Source organism: Camarhynchus parvulus, chromosome 3, assembly GCF_901933205.1.
Source record: "Camarhynchus parvulus chromosome 3, STF_HiC, whole genome shotgun sequence".
Classification (NCBI taxonomy): domain Eukaryota; kingdom Metazoa; phylum Chordata; class Aves; order Passeriformes; family Thraupidae; genus Camarhynchus; species Camarhynchus parvulus.
In genome coordinates, this window is record NC_044573.1 from 104,088,489 (window position 1) to 104,109,178 (window position 20,690).

At 35.1% G+C, this 20,690-nt stretch overlaps 1 protein-coding gene across 4 annotated transcripts in view; it reads right to left on the reverse strand.

Moving 5' to 3' along the window:
• Positions 1–20,690, reverse strand: part of ASCC3 (activating signal cointegrator 1 complex subunit 3) — a 253,479-nt gene that overhangs the window by 100,688 nt on the left and 132,101 nt on the right. For all 4 annotated transcript variants that reach the window (XM_030946651.1, XM_030946649.1, XM_030946650.1 and 1 more), the window contains one exon: positions 169–360. In XM_030946651.1, the coding sequence (XP_030802511.1) occupies positions 169–360 (192 nt within the window). The remainder of the gene's footprint in view (positions 1–168; positions 361–20,690) is intronic.

The window sequence follows — 20,690 nt, forward strand, 5'->3', positions numbered from 1 at the left end:
ACTAGACTCCCACTGGAGAGAATCAGTTTAATGAGATATAAATAACATTTCAAGTCAATCAGATATTTCCCCTCCAGGCCCAAAACTCACAAGAAATCTTGCTATCTATACTTCTTCACAGGTTTCTTTTAAGACAGATAACCCCTTGCAGAGTAGGGAAGCTCTTACCTTAATAACAACGGCATGAGCAGGCAGATTGACACCCCAAGCAAGTGTAGCTGTACAAACCAAGACTTTGATATGTCCATTAGAAAACAAGTTCTCAACCAAACTTCTGTCTTGCCGCAGCATTCCCGCATGATGAATACTAAATCCATCTGGAAACAGCTCACGTAGCTGCTTATTTCTGGATCTCTGTACCTGGAGTGGGCAAGAATAACAATTAAATACACTTCTAATTACAGCACAAGAAGTATGGTATTAAAAAATACAGGAAAATTTTTAATATTATTATGAGTCATAAGAAGGAAACTATTTCTGTTAGGATTGGACTTTCCATCAAGGCCAGTTTGTCATGATTGTCTATAAATTAGTATTTCTATACTTGTTTTCTGAAGAATACCCTTAATTCTATAAAAGACTGCAAGAAGTTTAATCTTTGTACAGAAGCATAGTTTCACTTAAATGGAGATTGAAAGTAACCAACAGTGAGTACATGGAAACTGAGAATTCTCTTATCATTTTTCCTTAAAATAGACTCTTTCAGACTGTGGAGGCAGCTTGGGCAGGCTTGAGGCATTGGGCCACACACTATACTTATCATGAAGGAGGGGACACCCTTCCTCGCCACCAGCCATTGTATGGGTGCAGCACAGCCTGAATCAACAAATTCATGGTATGGAATCAAACTGTTCATCTACCCCTCATTTTTCCTTTCCCATAGGCAGGAGGCTGGGATCTCAGTCTGCAAAACCTCCAGCCTCCTGCAGGGTATGAGCTCTGTGAGCATTATTTCTGGGTGCTGGCTTTATCATGCTTCATCTACACTGAACACTGACTCTAAGTTATGAAAAACTAATATACTTCCCTGATTTGCCACAAACACTTCTGATTTTCTGCCTGTCTCTTCCACATTCTTACCTGCTGCACTAACTGCTTTCCAAACTAAATTGCTGCTAAATGTAATACCAAAAGGGTTGTGGCAATGACAATTCTAATATCTTTCTAAACCAGATTTCTTTATCTCTGTCCATCGAGAATCTCTACTTTTCCAAACCACAAGAAGGTTAAGTAGCATTTAACTCTCACTGTATTTTCAGCTGTGCGTATTATAGTGAATTAATTCTAGATAAAATTAGATTTTTATTGGTTTTATTGTTGATGTTGTTATCTCTTCACATTTACCATTTCCTGACACACAGCCACCGAAAAGTTGATTTATGGGATACAGAGTGGGTAAAGCAAAGCAAAACATGGTTCTCAGTACTGGCGAACTGCCAAACATGAACAATAAATCTCTGCAAACACAGAAATAAATAGGGAGATGGGAATGCAATTATAAAAGGAGGACATGAAAAGAAAAATATTGTTGGAAAAACACATTTCTCAGTTTCTCAATTATCCAGCTTTTCAATATCTGATCTTTCCTGCTTTAGCAGTAATTATTTATTATTCGTTTAAAGGAAATCAAATTCAGCTTTTAAACTACACATGACTTTTTGGCAAATTTAATTAACTGCTGTAGTGCCTAAAAATGAATAAATAATAAATTGATAAAGTGGCCCTGCAGTTCATGAAGCTTATTCTTCATGAGCTAACAAATAGAACCAAATATTTCATAAAGAGCAGAGATGCACCAAGGTTTGCCTTTATTGATTATCAACAACAAAATTCACAGAAGGTTGGGGAAAATTCACTTCAACTGCTTCTGTGACACAGAAATTTGGATTGCTCTTGATTATATCTGGAACTTGGTGTAAGCATTTAAGTATGAATTAGCTCTTTTCCTAAGTAAGTGATTAAACAACCATCAAAAAATTCACTTTTTTAGAAGAACTTTCTGTGTTGGTGTCACGTGCCTATTTTATATGCATTAAGGTATCTACTTTTCAAAAACCACAACTATTCAATATAAAAGACATTACACTTTAAATATTATAATCTTAGCTAAAAAAGCAGACTCTTACTCTGAAATCCTCACAATTTAAAAATTTCATACCTTTGTAATTTGATTCCTTATGTCGTTTAATGTATGGAAAGACAGGGCAATATACAAATGGAAAGCTAAGAATAGCTTTATGTACTAGATATAGGAGAAAACTATTTGTTTATGGTTTTAGGAAGTACAATTTCATCAATTTATAAGAAAGGAACTTGTGAATACAGTAAAAAGAAAGAGGAAGGAGAAAGATTTGTGACAGAAAACATATAAAGATATGGCAATGCTAGTCTGACTATAATTCAATACTGACAAGCTTAAGCTTAATCTAAACTGTTCAAAAATACATAGGTACACTTACATGTTGCATTTAGAAAGAATAAAAACCTAGTTCTAAAATCTACCACACATTCTAAAAAAACATCTTTGAAATACATAATATGGACAGGTTAATTTATTGAATCTGTGAAGTGCTAGACTTTCAGTCTACGCAGCTAACAAGTTTAGAAATATATGATTTTTTTTTTCCATGACAGAAGATGATGAACTCTTTTAAATGAAAAAAATCACAGCTCACTTTTGACATAGGGAAAAATCAAATGCTGAGGAAATAAAATTGCTAGCTATTCTGGATGATTCCATTAACTGCACAGAAATGGAAATTATTTTCTTCCCATAAATCTGTGTTCATCTTAGATTACAAAGATACAAGGCAAGTTAGCTCAAGAACAATGATATAATTCAATTTTATAAAATTCACTTGAGAAAATAAAATACAAAACCGATTCCCGTATTTCAGTGGTGCCTAGAAAGATTGCTCACACAATGTATCATTTAAGCATATTTGCTTTTGAACAAACCTTTTAAACGCTTGTGAAAATGAAGTGCATGGCTCTTGTATTTAATCTGGATTTTGATGGTTACAGAGACAACAAAACCAAGAACTACCAAATAAAGGACCTGAAGCTATAAAAAGTTATATTGCTTCCACCTTGTTCTACTACAGAATAAGACTAAGAGGTTTTACTTAAAATTTATACAAAATGTTACTAAGTGCCTCAGGTGTATGGAGAAGTTGTTATTATGAGGTATAGCACTGGTCTTCTGATTACAATTGATTTTCTTTCCCCTTCCTTATTGCTCAAGAGGGCTGTAGATTTATGACCTTTGCTTACATGTGTGTGTGCATCTAAAACAGTATGTGTTAAATAAATTTCCAGTTTAGCTTGCTGCCACGTATATTTCTCCTTTAAATGTCTTCAATTTCATGCAATTCTTGATTAAGACACATGAAAAATGACACAATTAGACATAGAAAAATATCCTGCTTAATTTTAACGAGAAATGATGCATGAATAGCAGGAAAAAAGAAATCCAACGATTCTACTAAAGACTTATGAAAGGTAACACCCTTCCTTACCCTTTTCATGCATCTGGTATCACAAAGGAGTCATCATTCATAACACCTATAAGGTGTACACTCTTTGAAATACTCATACAGTTAACCAAAGAATGAAAATTTTAGTAGGCCTATAGATACCTTTTTCTCTTACTTTATATAGAAAGAAGGTGAAAAAGAGCAATAAGGCTTGATTATGAGAAGCAGCTGCCAATAAATTGCTTCTCGATACGTGAAATGTGAATTTATGGTTTGTTTTGTTGTTTTTTCTTTTAATCTCCAATTGCTACCCTCATCTAGGACAAACAAAGTAGATCATCACGACTTGCTATGATAATATTTTTTCTTTCTGTAGATTACTCATTTTTCTTTAATGCATGCTCATTTTAAGATATTGCCTGAAATTCTGAATTTGGGTGTTTTTTCCCACTAATAATGCAGTTTTTGACTCTAACTCCATATAAAGGAGTCTCATGTTTTTCCCTGTAACAAAAAATTACTATTACTATATTCTGCTTTCTCCCACTAATAATGCAGCTTTTGACTCATGTATTCTCTTTCAATAACAAAAATGGCACAGGCTATTCTAGCATTTTTCTCACGATCTCCTTACTACAGCAAACTTCATGCTCATGACCATATGACTCAATCATTGTAATTTCCTTTCTGTGGAGTTCACTACAGGGCAGCACTTGCACTTGGTTCAGAATGCACCATTATATTTGTTCACTGGTTTGAGCAATCCTGAGCAATTTATTCCCACCCTCCATTCTCTGCACTGTCCTGACACCCTGCAAAGTAGCAGCTCTTAATTTTGAGGCCTCATTAGCCTCACTTGATGAGTGTTGGAGCTCAGATAGCACAGACATCACAGACACCAAACAAAGTAAGGAACCTTTTGCCGCAGCCTTCAATGAACAGCAGTTATAATTACTACTACTGTGTGATGAATACAGGTCAAATATACCCAAGTAACTATTTTGTAACTTTGCTCAAGACATCCAAAAATGTAATTTGTAGGCTGACCTAAATTGTTTAAGTCCCAAGAAGACAAAAGTCTCCTCTGTCTCATTCATATTACTAAAACTGCTGAATCTGCTCTGCTGGTTCATTTTAAGAATACTGACTGTCTTTCAAAATTTATGAGTTCAGGGTAGCATGGAAAAAGTGTCCATCTACTCCAGAAGTAAAGGTCAGCTGACAGAAGCAGAATGAAAAAAGAAAAGTTGAAGAGTCCATCCATGGGCTTACTGCTGTTTCATAAATATAAAAGAACTAAGTATGAGAGAAAGAGAAATAAATTATCAAAGGATTGCATGATTATTCACCATTTTTGCTCTTCAGAATTTACTACATCCATGTTGCATATTAATTTACCTACATATGCAAAAGTTGTATTCTTTTATTTTCCACTTCTGTTTCAAAGGAGAGAGATCTTGGATGGTGTAAATAAAACCACTAGAGGGTTTTTTTTTAATATGAGTTCAGAATATAGTAATTTTTTGTTATAGGGAAAAAACATGAGACTCCTTTATATGCAGTTAGAGAAGTACATGAAACCTAGAAAAAATACTATGAAAGATAAGCAGTAACATTATCTGAGAGTTTATGACAACAATTGTATGGAGAAATACAGATTTGAGTCTAAAGGGAGAAAAAGGGTAAGCATTTGAGGTACAATGATTTTACTTGAGGACCATCCTTTACTGAATTAGAACTGTTATCTGTATTATTCCACTTGTATTGTCTGCATAACAATTAAGCTACCAGCAGCTGTTTCTAGGACAAGGATAAGGCAGCATTTTTTGGGGTAGCAGTAAGATTACTTTCCTTGCTCTTTCCTGGGAACAGAGGCCTTAGCTTCACTGACTGCTCACCCTGCAACTGGGTCCTGTGAAGAATCCAAAAACTACTGAGAGCTCTCCTCATCAAGATAACACACATGACCCAGCAGATAATTTCTGGAGGGATGAAGGCTGCCCAATATGTTATTCTACTTAAGGAGTATACATGCTCATTCTCTACACCTTCACTTTTTTAAGGTATCTAACTATTCACTTTGTATAGTTATCCTGAAGTAGTACCTCTGTTCAACACTTACTCTTTTAAGGGGATATAATTAGCTGGTACCGGGCAAGACATTATTTGAAGATGGTAATTCTAACAAACAAATGTGAATCAGTTTGAATCTCTCCTGAAGAGTCAATAATCTAATTGTCTCCCTCTGGCAATTTACGTTCACTGTATTAAACTTAGAATTTTTTAAAGCTATGCGTTACTGTCTAATCAATTTACTGATATCACCTCAGTTAATTCTGTAAAGTGCTTTAAAAACACCTCTGAAGGAGAAGGAAGGAGAGTAGTGGGACTGCTCCAATCAGAACAGTTTAAAAAGAATTTCTATAAATTATACTTTGATTCTCTTTTTGATTCACAAAGGAAGGAAGTGTAAGGCAAAATTCTGGCAGATTTTTTCTATTGTCCTGGCCTTACCACTGATCCTAACTTATTTATTGCATAAGGTTGTGTTTCATCCAGTTTGTACCTTAGGGAGTGATGATTACCAGTTACAGAAGGCATTGGTATGGTGTCCAGAAATGTCTTGCTTTTTTCAGTGTGTTCTTTCTACAGTACACTGTTACATCATAGCAGCCTCATTTTTTTTTTCACTAGAACAGTTTCATGGTTCATAGAAAATTAATTATTCTATGGGAAAAGGAGGAACAGCCTTCAGATTTTAAAACTTGTACAAAAGCATTTAATGTAATCTTTGATTCCTCAGGTCTATAATCTATAATGCATTAGACAGAAGTGTTTACAGACCTCACTGATCAGAGAAGCTAAGGAAATGTAGTATAATGTTTAAAATGTTGCATTTTTGAGCCAGCCAGACAAGCCAATAATGAAAGAAATGCAAATGCAAGTCTGACCATGCACAAATGATGGATTTTGGATAGACAAGTCACTGAGGATATAGGCATAGTTTCCAATTACCTCACTTACTGCCTAAAAAAACCACCTATAAAGCAAAAAAAGGAACTATTTGTATAGACAATACACTACTTCAACCTCAGCCAGAATTTTATAACATGGACCAAAGTAACCTAATATTTTACTTCAAGCCAGACTGCAATGTCTGTCTTACAAGTGAATAAATTACTGATTCTCAGATAAAAAGGTTTAAGAACTTAGATTGAAAAACAATTCCAGCAGTAGATTTAGACGGAAAGGAAATGTTCATTATAATCACCCAGTTTAAGCACCACCTCTCAGTGAAGATAACAACATTTTTCATATATTTTACAATGATAAGCATATTTCTCTTGTTTATAGCAAGTAAAATAAAATTATATAGAGAAATTTTGGTACTGCTTCAGTGTGTTGAAGATCTGGACTTCTTCAAATCTGTGACACAAATCTGTGACTAAATAATCTCAAATCTTATTAAGACAAGTGTCAAAAGAGTTTAACAACAACATGAAAATGCACATCAATTAATACTGAATTAATTAGATAACATCACAATTTTAAATTGCATGCAAAATAATTCTAGTCAAAATCTTTCTTTCTTCCTCATCAATTTAGAATTCAACCACTCTCATTCCGGGAACAGAAGTATGAAACATGCAAAATACAGCAAAGTATCTATTTGTCTCCAGCCTTTGAGACAGTAAGTCCTGTTGCCATATTTGATAACCACTTGGAGTACACAGATGAAAAAAACATCAATCTTGGTCTGTTTTGCTGACAGCAGAAGTTTACAGTATGGTGTTATAAAACTAGCTGGTGGGGAAGATACACAGCATGGAAAGAAATTGATGGAGAGAGAGTTTGACGACATGCAAGGATGAATTTTTACTGGTTTCTCTTTGAATACTGACAACCTCTGGAGGCCTAGTTAAACCTTTTGTTGCTGTGCTTAACTGTGCAAAGATTTCAATATTTCTGCCTCAACAGGAAAGTGATACTGCACGGTGTCTATAAAAACATTTGTTATATTTGAGAACACAACTTTTGCTTTGTAATACTCAAAATTGCCACTCTGCTGAGCCATGACAAGACTGAATGCATTTTTAGTGAGAAACAACGAAGGCAGAAAGTCTTTTAAAGTTCTTTCCAATACTGCTGCACCTTACTTAATACAGATCATAACTATTTTTACTGCAACTGCTCCTCAAAGGCTATACTGACTGAGACATTATTAAACCTGCAAGAAAAATATTTTGTGAACATTAAGCATATTTCTCATTCCATAATTAAACCACAAATGTCCACTAAACTTCGCAGCTATGCAAAGTGACAGACTGAGGATTCTCCTAAAGAATGGATTTTTTCTCACAATTCTTACAGGTAATGGGAAATGTGCAGTTTGAATTAATAGTTTACATGGTTTTCAAATAGCTGTAGACTGCCATCATTATGCATGACCATGAAAAGCTGCACCTTATTTTAAACCAGGAAAGTAATTTTTAGAGAGATGAACACTATTAAATATTAAATGTCTTTTGATTATGCATTGTGGCTTGGTTTCTCCACTTTTCTAACTTCTGTCCTACACAGCATGGAAGATAAGCATAACAATACTATGAAGGCACAATAAAAAAACCTGGCAGTCAGTAAAAGTGACAGAAATTCCTACACTAAAAAATTTCACAATTATATTCGTCACTCATTAACTAACTTGAACTATGTAACTTGAATTTTAACAAGAAAAAAAAGAAACAAACTGGAACATTAGACCATCTGCAGCACTGCAAACCTAAGCTTTTTTCACTGCTACCGGTGTAATATGAAAATTCATGATGTAACTAGCATCAGTTAAAGGTTTTGTTTTTTTTTAAATTGGTATGCTAATATTAAACAAGTCTCAGAACTAAAGACATTTTATTCCTCCTGTACCTTTGCCATTACAGAAGAATTTCAGGGATTCCTTAATAATCTTTCTAGTTCAGGGCTGCTGAATGTTAAATCTCACAAGAAAAGCAGTTTTGAGAACTCTCTAAAGGATTTGAAGGATCACACATGTTTATGTATTTTCATATTGCAATGCTTATATAGTAACATCTGATTAATTATATTACTTTATTTGATATAGAACTAACAAACAAAAAAAGTCTATTAAAAAACTAATAGACTTTTAAGGGGTAAGACCAGTAAAACCTGATTTCCTATGAATTTTATATTCCTTGTGCCTCTGGCCCAACTCAAATGCTAGCTCCATCTGGTTTCCCTAACCTCATCTCTCCCAGAATTATTTCACTGCGTTACTGTTTCATAAACTTATCCACTGCACCCTCAGGACAAAAAAATACATCCTAAAAATGGCTTCTGTAAGACTTATACTGATTTTCAACACAGCCATCCAGTTGTTACTAACACCTTTGACAACGATGTTGTCTTTTTCACTAGTTTTATTCCAAATTACTTGCAGACTACTCTCAAGTTCTGCAAATTCAGTGCACAACTGTGAAGACTACTTGCACATCATTCAAAATCAGTTTTAAAGGTAATGATGTCTTTATGCAAGTGAGAGGGCACAAAAGCAGCACCCAGTAAGTGACAGAACAGGAAGGTTTCTATTACTATGCTCTTATGGCCAGCAGACTTGGGAATTTGGAGTGAGTTTGTCAGGTAAACTGAGGCAGCTTTAGGCTTGCTGCCAGAGGAAACCAGCAGATGCAACAAATGACCATTGTTCAGTCACCTCCAAACAGCTTAATTTTAACCCCAGATCCTGTTCAAATGTAGGGTATTTTCCCACAGACCTCTGCTAAGTTACAAGATCCCTTATAGTTTCAAACTCTACTGAAAAAAATAATATTTTTTTACTCTCCTCTCTTAAAAAAACCCCTCCCCTCAAATTCAGCCATTATAGTAGCAGTATTTTATGCTACCTACTAACATTTTATTTGATATGTCATGACGCCTGCAAGATAATTGCTTTGTAAAGTTTAGAAACCACAGAGATGAACATATTTATGTATAATTAAATATGGCTTTGAAAGACTGTTTTCTACATCTACAGTTCTTTAAGCATTTACATAACCTAGCACATATAACTCCCACCCAAGGCTGATATTTTGAGCAAAGGAATACTTCATTTTCTTGTTCAAGTAATTTTTATAACATATTTACAGAGATTTGGGGAGAAAAAAAATACTGCATTGATCTTAATTTATCCATCTGCCTTGGGGTTTATAAACAAGATTAGAAACCCTCTGCAAAACTGAGGAGCTTGCAATTGTTAAGCTATTGTAATTTATTTACTGCTATTTTAAAGCAGGATATACAGTTTCTTCATCAAGCTAACTTTAATTGTCTTACATAGCAGGTAAAACCCTGGGGAAATATAAGAAAATATCTCACATATCAAACACACCATGGAGACCAAATTATCTGCTATGGGAAGAGGTAAGGAGATTGTTACTTTCTCACTTAACACAGTACATAGCAGCACAAAACAGGTGAGAGGAGAGCTGCTGTGCTGACTGCTTGCACAGTCCCTCTCCAACCCTCATTAATTTCCATTTTTCACACTGTTTAATTATCTTGCATACATTAGTGCTAATGACTGTTCAAAAGTGTCAGATGCCACACTATGAGCTTCATTTTCTTTAATATTTTAATTATATTAACATTCTTCTGTAAAATTAGTAGTCATATCTGTTAAAATCATTACATCCTTCATGCATTTAGTCTTCTTAAAAGAGCTTTTCATTTCACAACTCTACCTTCTTTTAAGAGCAGCCTGTGAGAGACTGAAATGTGAAAGGCTAGTGATTCAAAGCAATTGGCCATTTGTGGAGCTGGCAGGGTGCTTTGCTCAGGCCAGGTTTGCATCCCTGCTCTCCCAGCCAAGGGCAGGAGCATTTTGTATTTGTGGTGGTGAAACCTCTAATCCCCATAAGGCAAAGAGTAGACAATGCCAACCCTTGCCTTAAAGAAGTATTGTGTACATATTTATTAGTACATATATTAGCCCAAATAATTTATCACTTGAAGGAAAACATTTTAGAACAGAGTATCTTTTTACTGTTTTAAGTAGAAAAAATAACCAAGACGGAAGTAAAAGCACATTAAAAAAAAAAAAGTTATTTTCCTACTTTAAGACTGAAAGCTAATACTACTTACGTAAAATAGTTCTATAGATATCACTGCACACACATTCAAAATGTATCAGTAGCTTTCCTAGATAAAGACAACCACTCGATCTGTTCAGAACTGAACCACACACCATGGTTCAGTGCCAAGACAAATAAAATGTTTGAGGCATTATGTAAAACATGCATACTACAGGGTTATCATCAGGATATCAGTCCTCTGTGGTTTCATGATGGTAATACTGAATTATGAATTAAAATCAAAATAAAAAGAGTGAAGAATCTTTGACTCCTACCCTCTGAACAAACTTTTAATTAGAATCGGTGCGACACAAAGTTTTAAAACTTTTAGTTGCACTTGATTTTCTCATTTTACACTTTGAAAACTCACATAAAATATGCTATATTGTATACAAAATGAATGTAAACAACATAATGTACAAGTAATAATATAAAATACAGAGTCAGAGAGGATGAAGAAGACCTTCAAGATCATCGTCTAACCTTTGACCTAATATGACCATACCCACTAAACCACATTGTGAAGTGCCCCTTCCAATTATTTTTTCAATAATTCCAGGGATGGTAAGACCACCATTTCCCTGGGCAGCCTGTTCCAGTGCTTGGCAACCTTTTTGGAGAAGAAATTTTTTTGCAACTTGTGGCCATTTTCCCTTGTCCTATCACTGGCTGTCTGGGAGAAGAGGCTGATTTTCACCCAGCCACAATCTCCTTTCAGGCAGTTGTGGAGAGCAATAATGCCCTCCCCAAGTCTCCATTTCTCCAGACTGAACACCCCCAGTTCCCTCAGCTGCTCCTTATAGGACCTGTGCTCCAGACCCTCCACCAGCTCTGTTGCCCTTCTCTGGACTCGCTCCAGCCCCTCAATGTCCTGCCTGGAATGAGGGGCCCAAAACTGAACATGGGATCTGAGGTGTGGCCTCACCATGCCGAGTACAGAGGAGCAATCACTGCCCTGGTCCTGCTGGCCACACTATTGCTGACACAGGGCAGGATGCCTGCTTGGCCACCTGGGCACACTGCTGGCTTGTATTCATGCTGCAAAGCAAGGCTGGATATCACATCATCACTTATCTATAGGAACTGGTTTACATATCTAAGAATATTTTACTTTGTGAATTCCAGTCTAAATGTCAGAAGTTATTCAACAAAGGTATCTCCTTCTGTTCATTTTATGTTTGCATATCAGCTATTTTTTAAAATTGATTTTTGAGTGCCAAATATAGAATTACCAATTCTGTTGTCAAAGAAATTTTACACGGAATGGAAAGAGAGGGGCCACACTGACCTGTAACACTGGTTGTATCTCTGCTAACCCCAGGGACCACTTGCCAGAGGGAAACTTGCTGAGCCTGTTTTCTATAATATTATCAGACAGTCTTTCTGATAGTACCTATAGAAATGGATGACTTGTAATTCTTGGCATAGCCTTTTCATTCATGAGATCAACTTAGAACATACTCCCTACTCTATTTCTTCTTTGAGAAGGCATCATTTAAGATAAGAGGTTAGTTGCATCGTACTTGTTTAATTTGCAGGCTGCTAGTATGGAAGCTAAGAGGGCTGGCTAATGCTGTCTGGTGCAGAGAAATCTGTAAGTAAAAGCTAAGCAACTGAGTGACCCTTTGAGATGGGCCACTTGACATCAGCTTGGTATGGCAGGGTTCAGTTTGAGATTGAAACTCTGCAGATGTCTACACAGAGATCTGCACATCTGCAGGAGGAGTCTGAGCACCCTGCACAGCCAGTGGGAGTCAGGCAGCAGAGCTGTGCAGTGTTGCTGCTCTCTGCCATGCCTGCTCATGGATGAACTCAGGCTCCACTGCCTGAAGCACTCTGAACTTCACCCACTGCAGCAGCAGCTCAGACACACCACACATTTGTATTTTGTAGTTACCATGTGCAGTCTCCTAAAACCCCCGGGCTATAATTTCAGCTGGAAAAGCACTCCATGTTTCAAATTTAGACTAATGAACAAGAATTATCCTGGAAAGAATAAAAGACAAATTAGACCTTCAAATAACTTTCCATTGCAACAAATTTCTATTGTAACTGACTCAGGTGGCATTTTCCCAACTCTCCCAGATGGCACACATCACTAATAGCTCTTAATTATCACTCAATATTCCAAGTAATTCGGAACTTAAATTATCTGCCTTCACACTAATCTCTGCTTATTCTAATACTCATACATTAAAATTAATCAGATCATCCTATGTTTTAAATGCTGAACATAACAGAACTAAGGAACATCATAGCAAAAGCAGGAATGGAGACTTTACATCCTTTCTATTGATGACAATGGCAACTTAATCAGGGGACATTATTTACCACAAACTCACTTCAGACTCGTTAGATCCCCCAAATGTAATTATGCAACCCCAAAATTACATTCCTATAGCCCTTCCTTTGCGATGGACAAACAGATGCACAAATTCACAGTCTGGCATCACCAGACTCAGTACAGGTCATAGTGCTACTTGAAGGTATGACAAAATCCAGTTTTTCTCCATGTGACAAAGCTGATAAGAACATACTCCAACCAAAATGCTCCCAAACTGTGGTCAGATAAATAATGGGATTAAATGCCTACTCAATCTCAATTTTTCCCTAAGAAGAAAAAGGATAAGAGGTGTTAAGTGATTTCTTTTCCTTATCTGTCCAATTTTCTACAGTTATTGGTTTAATTTTTAGTTTGAGAGTAAAATTCCAGACTATTTTGTATTTGATAAAAGGAGTTGACTGTGAAATCCCAAAGTTGTCTGAGATTCCTGAGTATAAATTCAGTCATAGGGGAAGAGAGATTTCCATTAGTACCAGAAATAAATAAAAGTTTTATGAGGAATTTCACTCCTACCCCCTCAAAATCTCAAAAGAAAATGCTTTGTAGAGTATTGGCCCTCTTTCAACCTCTACCATTACACACAGTATATACTTCATAGAACAGAAAACTGAATCTAGGGAAATCTAGATTATGGCTTTAACTCATGAAGTCCCATATTTACATCAGCCCCTTTACAGTCACAAAAAAAGCTGATATTTTTCCCTCAAAAAAAGACAGAAACTCATAGAACCCTTTGACAAATCTGTGTTCAAGTGTAATCAATTAATCCTCATGCATTTTCTCCATCTAATCCCTGTTCTGATGCCAGAAGCTAATTTCATACATATCTTTTATATGGGGAAATACAAATTTGAAAGATACAAATATTGACTTTTCCTGTTTACTATTAAGTGTTATTCTGGTAATCAAAACAATGACTAAAGACATAGACAAATAAATGCTTAAAACTGCCAATTTTTTAAGCTTCCTAAAATATGCGTTGGTCAAGAATTTTTACATATTTTAAGAAAAAGTGAATGGAGCCTGTATTATATTACTATATATAAATATGTATATGTACTATGCAAGTAAATTACACATTTTAATTATTACACTCGTACCTTATCTGTCCTGCATTTATAATATCATCTATTAATGGATGCAAGAAGAGAAAAAGGAAAGATTAAAGAAGGGGAATAAGAAAAAAAAAATCTTAGAAATTTCATACAAATGTTAAGAATCCATCTTTCAAGTCAAGAAGAGTGCTGCACCTCAGGCAGATGCCTGGAAGTCGAACGCATTTTAATTCTCAGTCATCAAAACGCTCAGAGAAGTGAAACAAGGAGCAGGGGCCTTTGCCGACCACAAAGTCAGCGTCGTTTATGCGCATTAAGAGGTACTGCCACAAGGTGGCTCTCAATACTCAGGATTGAAAACTGACTCGAAAAATGAAATAAAAATCTCCATTTGCTTTGTTTTCTTAAAATCGTAACTGATATGTTTCACCTCCCTTATTCTAGGACACATTTATTTCCACAGTAGGAAAATACTTTGAAAATATTTTAAATTCCAGCTAGGAGGTTTCTACGCTGAATCCATAACAGCATAATTTTCCTGTAGTCTCTTATTTCTCCCCAAACCAAAGCCTTTGTTATAGTTGGAATTCATATATACATAACTGAAATAACCTTATATACTTCTTTTGATTAAATTAGCTCTCAATTATTTACTAATACTAGTTCTATCTCATGACAGAAACTATGAAGCTTCTACCTAGAACCTAAATTTGTGCATGGACAGCATCTTATAGAGCTTGGGTTTTTTTCTGAAATGCTCTAGCTATATTATTTAGGTTGTTAAATATCACTTTATTTTTCCTTTTACAGGCTTATTAATAGCTTTGGGTATTTCTGGCTATCTTTCACCCTTTAATTATTTTTGTTTTGAAAATATCTGCTTTCATTCAGTATCTGTTTTCCTCACAAGTGTGAAAATCTGAAATTTAAAGAAACTGGAACAGGTAGGAAAAATTAATAAATAGGGCTATGACTGCCAACTCAGTAAATCTGACAATACTCAGTAAATATGTGATGCTGAATCAAAGAATTGTAAACCTGTACAGCACTCTGAAAAGTACAGGAGTCTCTTAGGACAATCATGGATATTTTCCTCAGACAAGAGATCTTCGTAGTTACTTCAAGGAATTTGCCCCTTCAGAGGAACAAAATCTAAGGGAATACCTGAAAATAACCATTACAGCTGTTTTGTAACTACAGGCCAATGGGGAAGAAACTGGGTATGTTTTCAATGTTATAAGGCAGTAAAAACACTTTTTAACTAAGCTATAACAATCGAACAAAAGCCCAGAAAATAATCTCTGAGTGTAAGGGATCATTAAAAGAATTATAAGCAATACTGGTGTATCTATATAATGGTGTATCTATATAAGTGTTTTAAATCCTTGAATCACTGGGACAAATTTGCATTTTCTTACTGCTTTCAGTTCCACAAGCTTGCAGAACATCCACACCTGCAAAAAGTTAAACACTGTGCTGCGTTTTCACTATGAAACACTATTTTGTGCTGTATTAAGTTGTGTCCTCAGGGCTTACTCCAAAGCCAACAGTCTATTTTCCATTAGTTTTAGTATGTTTTCCAATGAGATCCTTCAACTGTAAACCAGCTAGGGCTCTGCTCCATTATTCAGCAATACCACAGTTTAAATGAAAGCAGGGAAATACAATATTAACAGTTTCAAACACTTCAGATTTCTGAATGTTGTCCTTGATAAACATACAGAACACAATACTAGGAAATAGTGATCACTAGAATCAAAGACTTTGCCCTAGAATTCTACATTTGATTACAAAATTCATGTGTATCAAAGCCAGAGGTACCCTCACATGAAAGACAATGTGCAGCATTTTTCATCCTTGATGCAATGGCCTTTGATTATCCAGCTTTTATTATTTTTATTGCAAAGAGTTTTGAAAGGCTTTTGCAATGCTTTTGATACTCCAAATTCAAGAACCTCAGGGTTTGCCCTCCAGTACTAGGTTTTTAGCATTTTGTCAACAGTTCTCAATATTTTAGAACTTCCAAATATGCAAGTCACAGTTTTTGTCTTAGAAAAGGAAAAAAAGACAGAGAGGAATCCCTAGTGCATTAATTACTAACAAGAGGTCATAACCTTAAACACAGCAATAATGACAGCAAATTCAAGTTTCATCTCATAGTGTTAGCACTCATAGATCATACCACAAAGCCAACAGAAAAGGACAGATCCTCAGAGTAGTTAGCAGAGATCAAGGAGGCTTCTTAAAAATACTGGTCAAGATCTTTATTCAAAGAGATAAGATCTTACATTTCCTTATTTGGAAAAAAACCCCACTATAAGTGAAAACTGAGCAGCAATCAGCAAACATCAACTCTCAAAGAACCAAGACACTGCAAGCTCTCCTGGTCACAAGTATTTTGCTGCTTTGCAGGGTGGATTATTTCGGTCTTGCAGATTTCAGGCAATCTGCAGATGTACACATAACATCTTTCCACAGGCAACAAGTATTTTTTTTTCTTGTCTGAAGATATTTTTTGATTGTTAGGGAAAAGTATATATTTTTTTCCCCTTAGTTTTAGCTCTGAAAACTTTATTTTGTTTTTAGTCCTGTTGTATCTACTGGATAACACGGATAATTTGCTATTTTTTTTTTAGAACCCCTTTCTAAGCTTCATCAAAGCCTCCCCATATTTAAGGAATTTTCTGGCTGGCCTATGTTGACAACCATTTCAGTGACTCATATTTTCACAATTTCTGCCTTCTGTCACTGAAAAGACTCACCAGATGAGCTGTACCAATAATTTTGAAATCCCTTCCATAGTTTTCTTCCAGAGGTGGCAAACCACCACAATACAGCAAAACTTACATACAAATAACTATTTTCAGTAATGCTTCAAACATGTTTCAATATTCTAATGTTTCTCAAGTTCTAAAAATTTTAAAAAATTTCATTTTTTTAGCTTTGCTGGCTAAAATTAATTCTTTATCTACTTGCACTGTATTGTCCAGAGATGAAGCTCTGATAGGTGGAATGGGGAACATTAATTTGTTTAAAAATTCATAGTTCAGCACTGAAATTCACAAGTCCTCTAATACTGACGCCTGCCTATCTGCACTCTTCCCGCATTTTCTCACAAACTCTATACTTCCAAATCCGCCTTCAATATTTTTAGCAATTTTATTTTCATTTCAAAATACACAGCTTAATTTTGTCAACTACTGGTTTTCATTATAGTTCATGCCCAGCTTGTGTATACTCCACACTTGTCAAAAACATGATGCTGTTACTCTAGTTCCCATTAGCATAATACATAATTTCCAGTTCTAGTTTTTTACTCAAATAAGCCAAAAATTACAACATGGTACATTTAGAAAGATTTATCCAAATGCATATTTATATGATGTTCATTCAAAAAATCTCAGTTGTGGGAAAAAAATACTGGTTTTCAGATTTTTATGTTTTTTGGGAAACACTCTATAATCAGTTTCTGTTGGTTTTGATGCAGCAATAAAAAGTTCCTGAAATAATTGAGTGGTTCAAAATTTAGGCAAAATTCTAACTGGACTTTGATAAAGGTGACATGCAGCGGTATCTGTACATTCTAAAGAATAGAAGTTTGTGGCTTTTTACAACAAAATGCTTTCCTACAAGACAATGATTCCCAGAAAGCAGAGATTCTTCTGATTCTTGTCTGACTTTTGAAATTCCAGCACAAAGGATCTTAAGATGAATTCAAAACAACGAAGATAAAAGAAGATACAACTAATCTTGCAGATACCAAGGCTTCCATAAAAATTTAACAGATATGCTAAAAACCAGAGACTGACTATACATGTAATCAAACTTTGACTACAGAAAGAAATATATGGCAATAAATATTTGGCAGTTCTCTAAAAATAAATCTCCACAGCTTTCCAGAAGTATGATTAATTACTTTTTAACTTATTTTGTTTTCTCCAAAGCACCTCTGACTCCCAGTATGTGGAATTACTGGAATGTGGATCCAATTGAAATCACTCCCTCTTTATGTTTCCCTCTAATTACTCTTTCACTTAAAAGTCTTAAAAGTGTGTGCCCATTCTACTCTTTATTTCCCAGTTCATCTTAATTAGATGTCATGCCAGCTTCAATGCAAAAACACTTCTGTCCAGTTCTGAACAACTCTATACCTTGTGCAAATAAACTAAAGGAATAGTTATAAAGCCCAGTGAAATTTGCCTACATGATGGTATTTGGAGGAGTTGGAAGTAGAAAGTGAATGACAACTGAAATAGTCAGCATACATACCTAAACAATTCCATCAAACCATAATGAAACCTATATTTGAAAATAAATGAAATCAAGAATAAGAACTGAAATTCAGTATTTTTTCCACTTGTTAATAAAATCATGGTTTTTAAATGAAAACATGAATCAAGCATCTAAATGTACCTTGGTGAATTTATTTACTTGCACTGATTCTAATAATATTTTTAAAGAGACAGTGTGAGACAGTTTCCAATATTGCAGTGCTGTTTTCTGTCATTTTAGGTGCTTATGAAAATGTATTTTTCAATTATAATGGGTCAGACCCTTAAATTAAAAAAAAAAAAACAATTCAAAGATATTCTATACCTTGATTGTTTTACAATATAAAGAAAATTACATGAATCTTCAGGGAGCAAAGGGGACACAGTCAGTTAACAGTGATACTCTGAAGGAAAAACATCAAGCAATTCTAGAAGAAAGCACATATATTTATTCTACAGGATAGCTGTGAACTACAGGTTTTGTTCTGAATTTTATTTCAGTAAAGACAACTACAAAGGGTGTTCTCTGATGGCCTGAATCTTTAAAGCAATCTCCAACCACTTAAAAAAAACCAAGACACTGCATACTTCATTTACAACCCTGAAGAATAGTACTTTGTGATGAACTTTTTAAAGTCAAGTGTGACTGCTAGGAAAAAAATATAAAACAAAATACAGTTCACGGACCTTGCAAAATTTACTTTCATTATTTACTGTATAAGAAATCAAACATGTTTTCTAAAAGAATGTCAATCACTGACCAGCATCAAGCCTGTGGAAGAACAATATAATCACCATGAAATACAAAGTACAACTGATCAACAAGCAGCATTGACTGTCAGCGTGCAATGCAGAAACCCTTCCAATTGTTATTAACTTTTCAATTACTCCTCAATGCTAATAATTACTGTAGCTACACTATTTCCTGACAAATGGATTAATGGATTGCTAAGTAGATAGGATCTCTTTAAACACTATTTTTTAGTCAGCATATGATTTCCATACAAAGGTACTAAAACTGCATGTGATCAGAATCATTTGTCAGTATGGTTTGGTGCCTCTTACACAGAAAAGGTGCCTGAAAATTGTCTACAGTCTTACTGTGAGCATATTGCATAAGGTTACACACTGCAAACTAGAACTAACTGGCACATTTTGGAAAAGCAAGCAAGACCTAGGGGTCCAGGGATTGAAAGCAGCTGAAAACTGGCTGAAGCAACCCAGCTCTTTGGGCTGAAAAGGGGCTAGGGCAGAGAGCACTTATGCTGACTTGACTATTTATAATTTTTTCTTGCTGGAGTGCTCACCTCTAACCAGGCATTGCCTGCCTTTTAGCCTTAAATGACAGAACAAAATGAAGAAAATGGAGCTTTATCCATTCAAGATACTTCACATATTTTTAATATACACCTGACCTAATTACACATGGTGAAAACAAGTGCTGGCAAAAATGAAAAGTGGGTAGTAGGCTGTGCTACTGAAGTACAAAGAATGCAGTCCTGGTTCCCAAACTTGTGAAAATTAAAACAATCATACTGGTTTTGGTTTTGCTTTTCCCTCCCAAATGTCTCAGAAGTTGATAATTTGTTTCTTTATGATTAGCACAGCTATTCAATATCCAAATATACTTGATACAATGAATGAGATTTCAAGTTGAAATCCTCTTATCCAGGGAAGCTGTTGAATAATAACTACTGGGAAAAGACATAGCAAACTTTTTGATCTGGATTACATGTTAAAGCATCCTAATAGCTAACTGAAGGAAATTTTCACAGTCAAGGGAAAAAGGAATGTTGTGTGGCTTTTCTCTCTCAGTGCCCAGAATGAAGTTAAAATTTCAGGAAAGACAAAGAGATCACAATTGCTTATGCAAAAAATAAGAAATAGCGAAGAATGCATAGGAAAATAGGAAAAGGTACTACATCTTTAATACATTCACTTATTTAAATCAGTTAGTTTTACAGTAATATTAACATTTATGCTGATTTTAAAAAATACACATATGCTGCTACTGACTGTTTGCTGCTGTGCAAATCCCTGTAACTGCAGCATCAACCAAATAACTTGTTGGAACTACTCACTACAGCAAGCAATGTCATAGCCTAACATCAAGGAACCTCTATCAGCCTAATATTCTTCCCATATCCCACAGAGAAAGAAGTTTCAGTATATTTTAAAAGAAGTCTTAGACTTAATGAGAATTACCTACTAAAGACATTCTGTTAAACGGTATAACTTTGAATTTCAGTTTCTATATTTTGAAGCACTAATAAAACATTTAAACAAATTTATTTTCCTTAAGGTCTGAATTTACTGAATGCAAAAACTGCACTACCTTGCAGAAGACTGCAGTAGACTTCATTTAAGGAGAGACGTTTAATCATGTTATAAATATGACAACA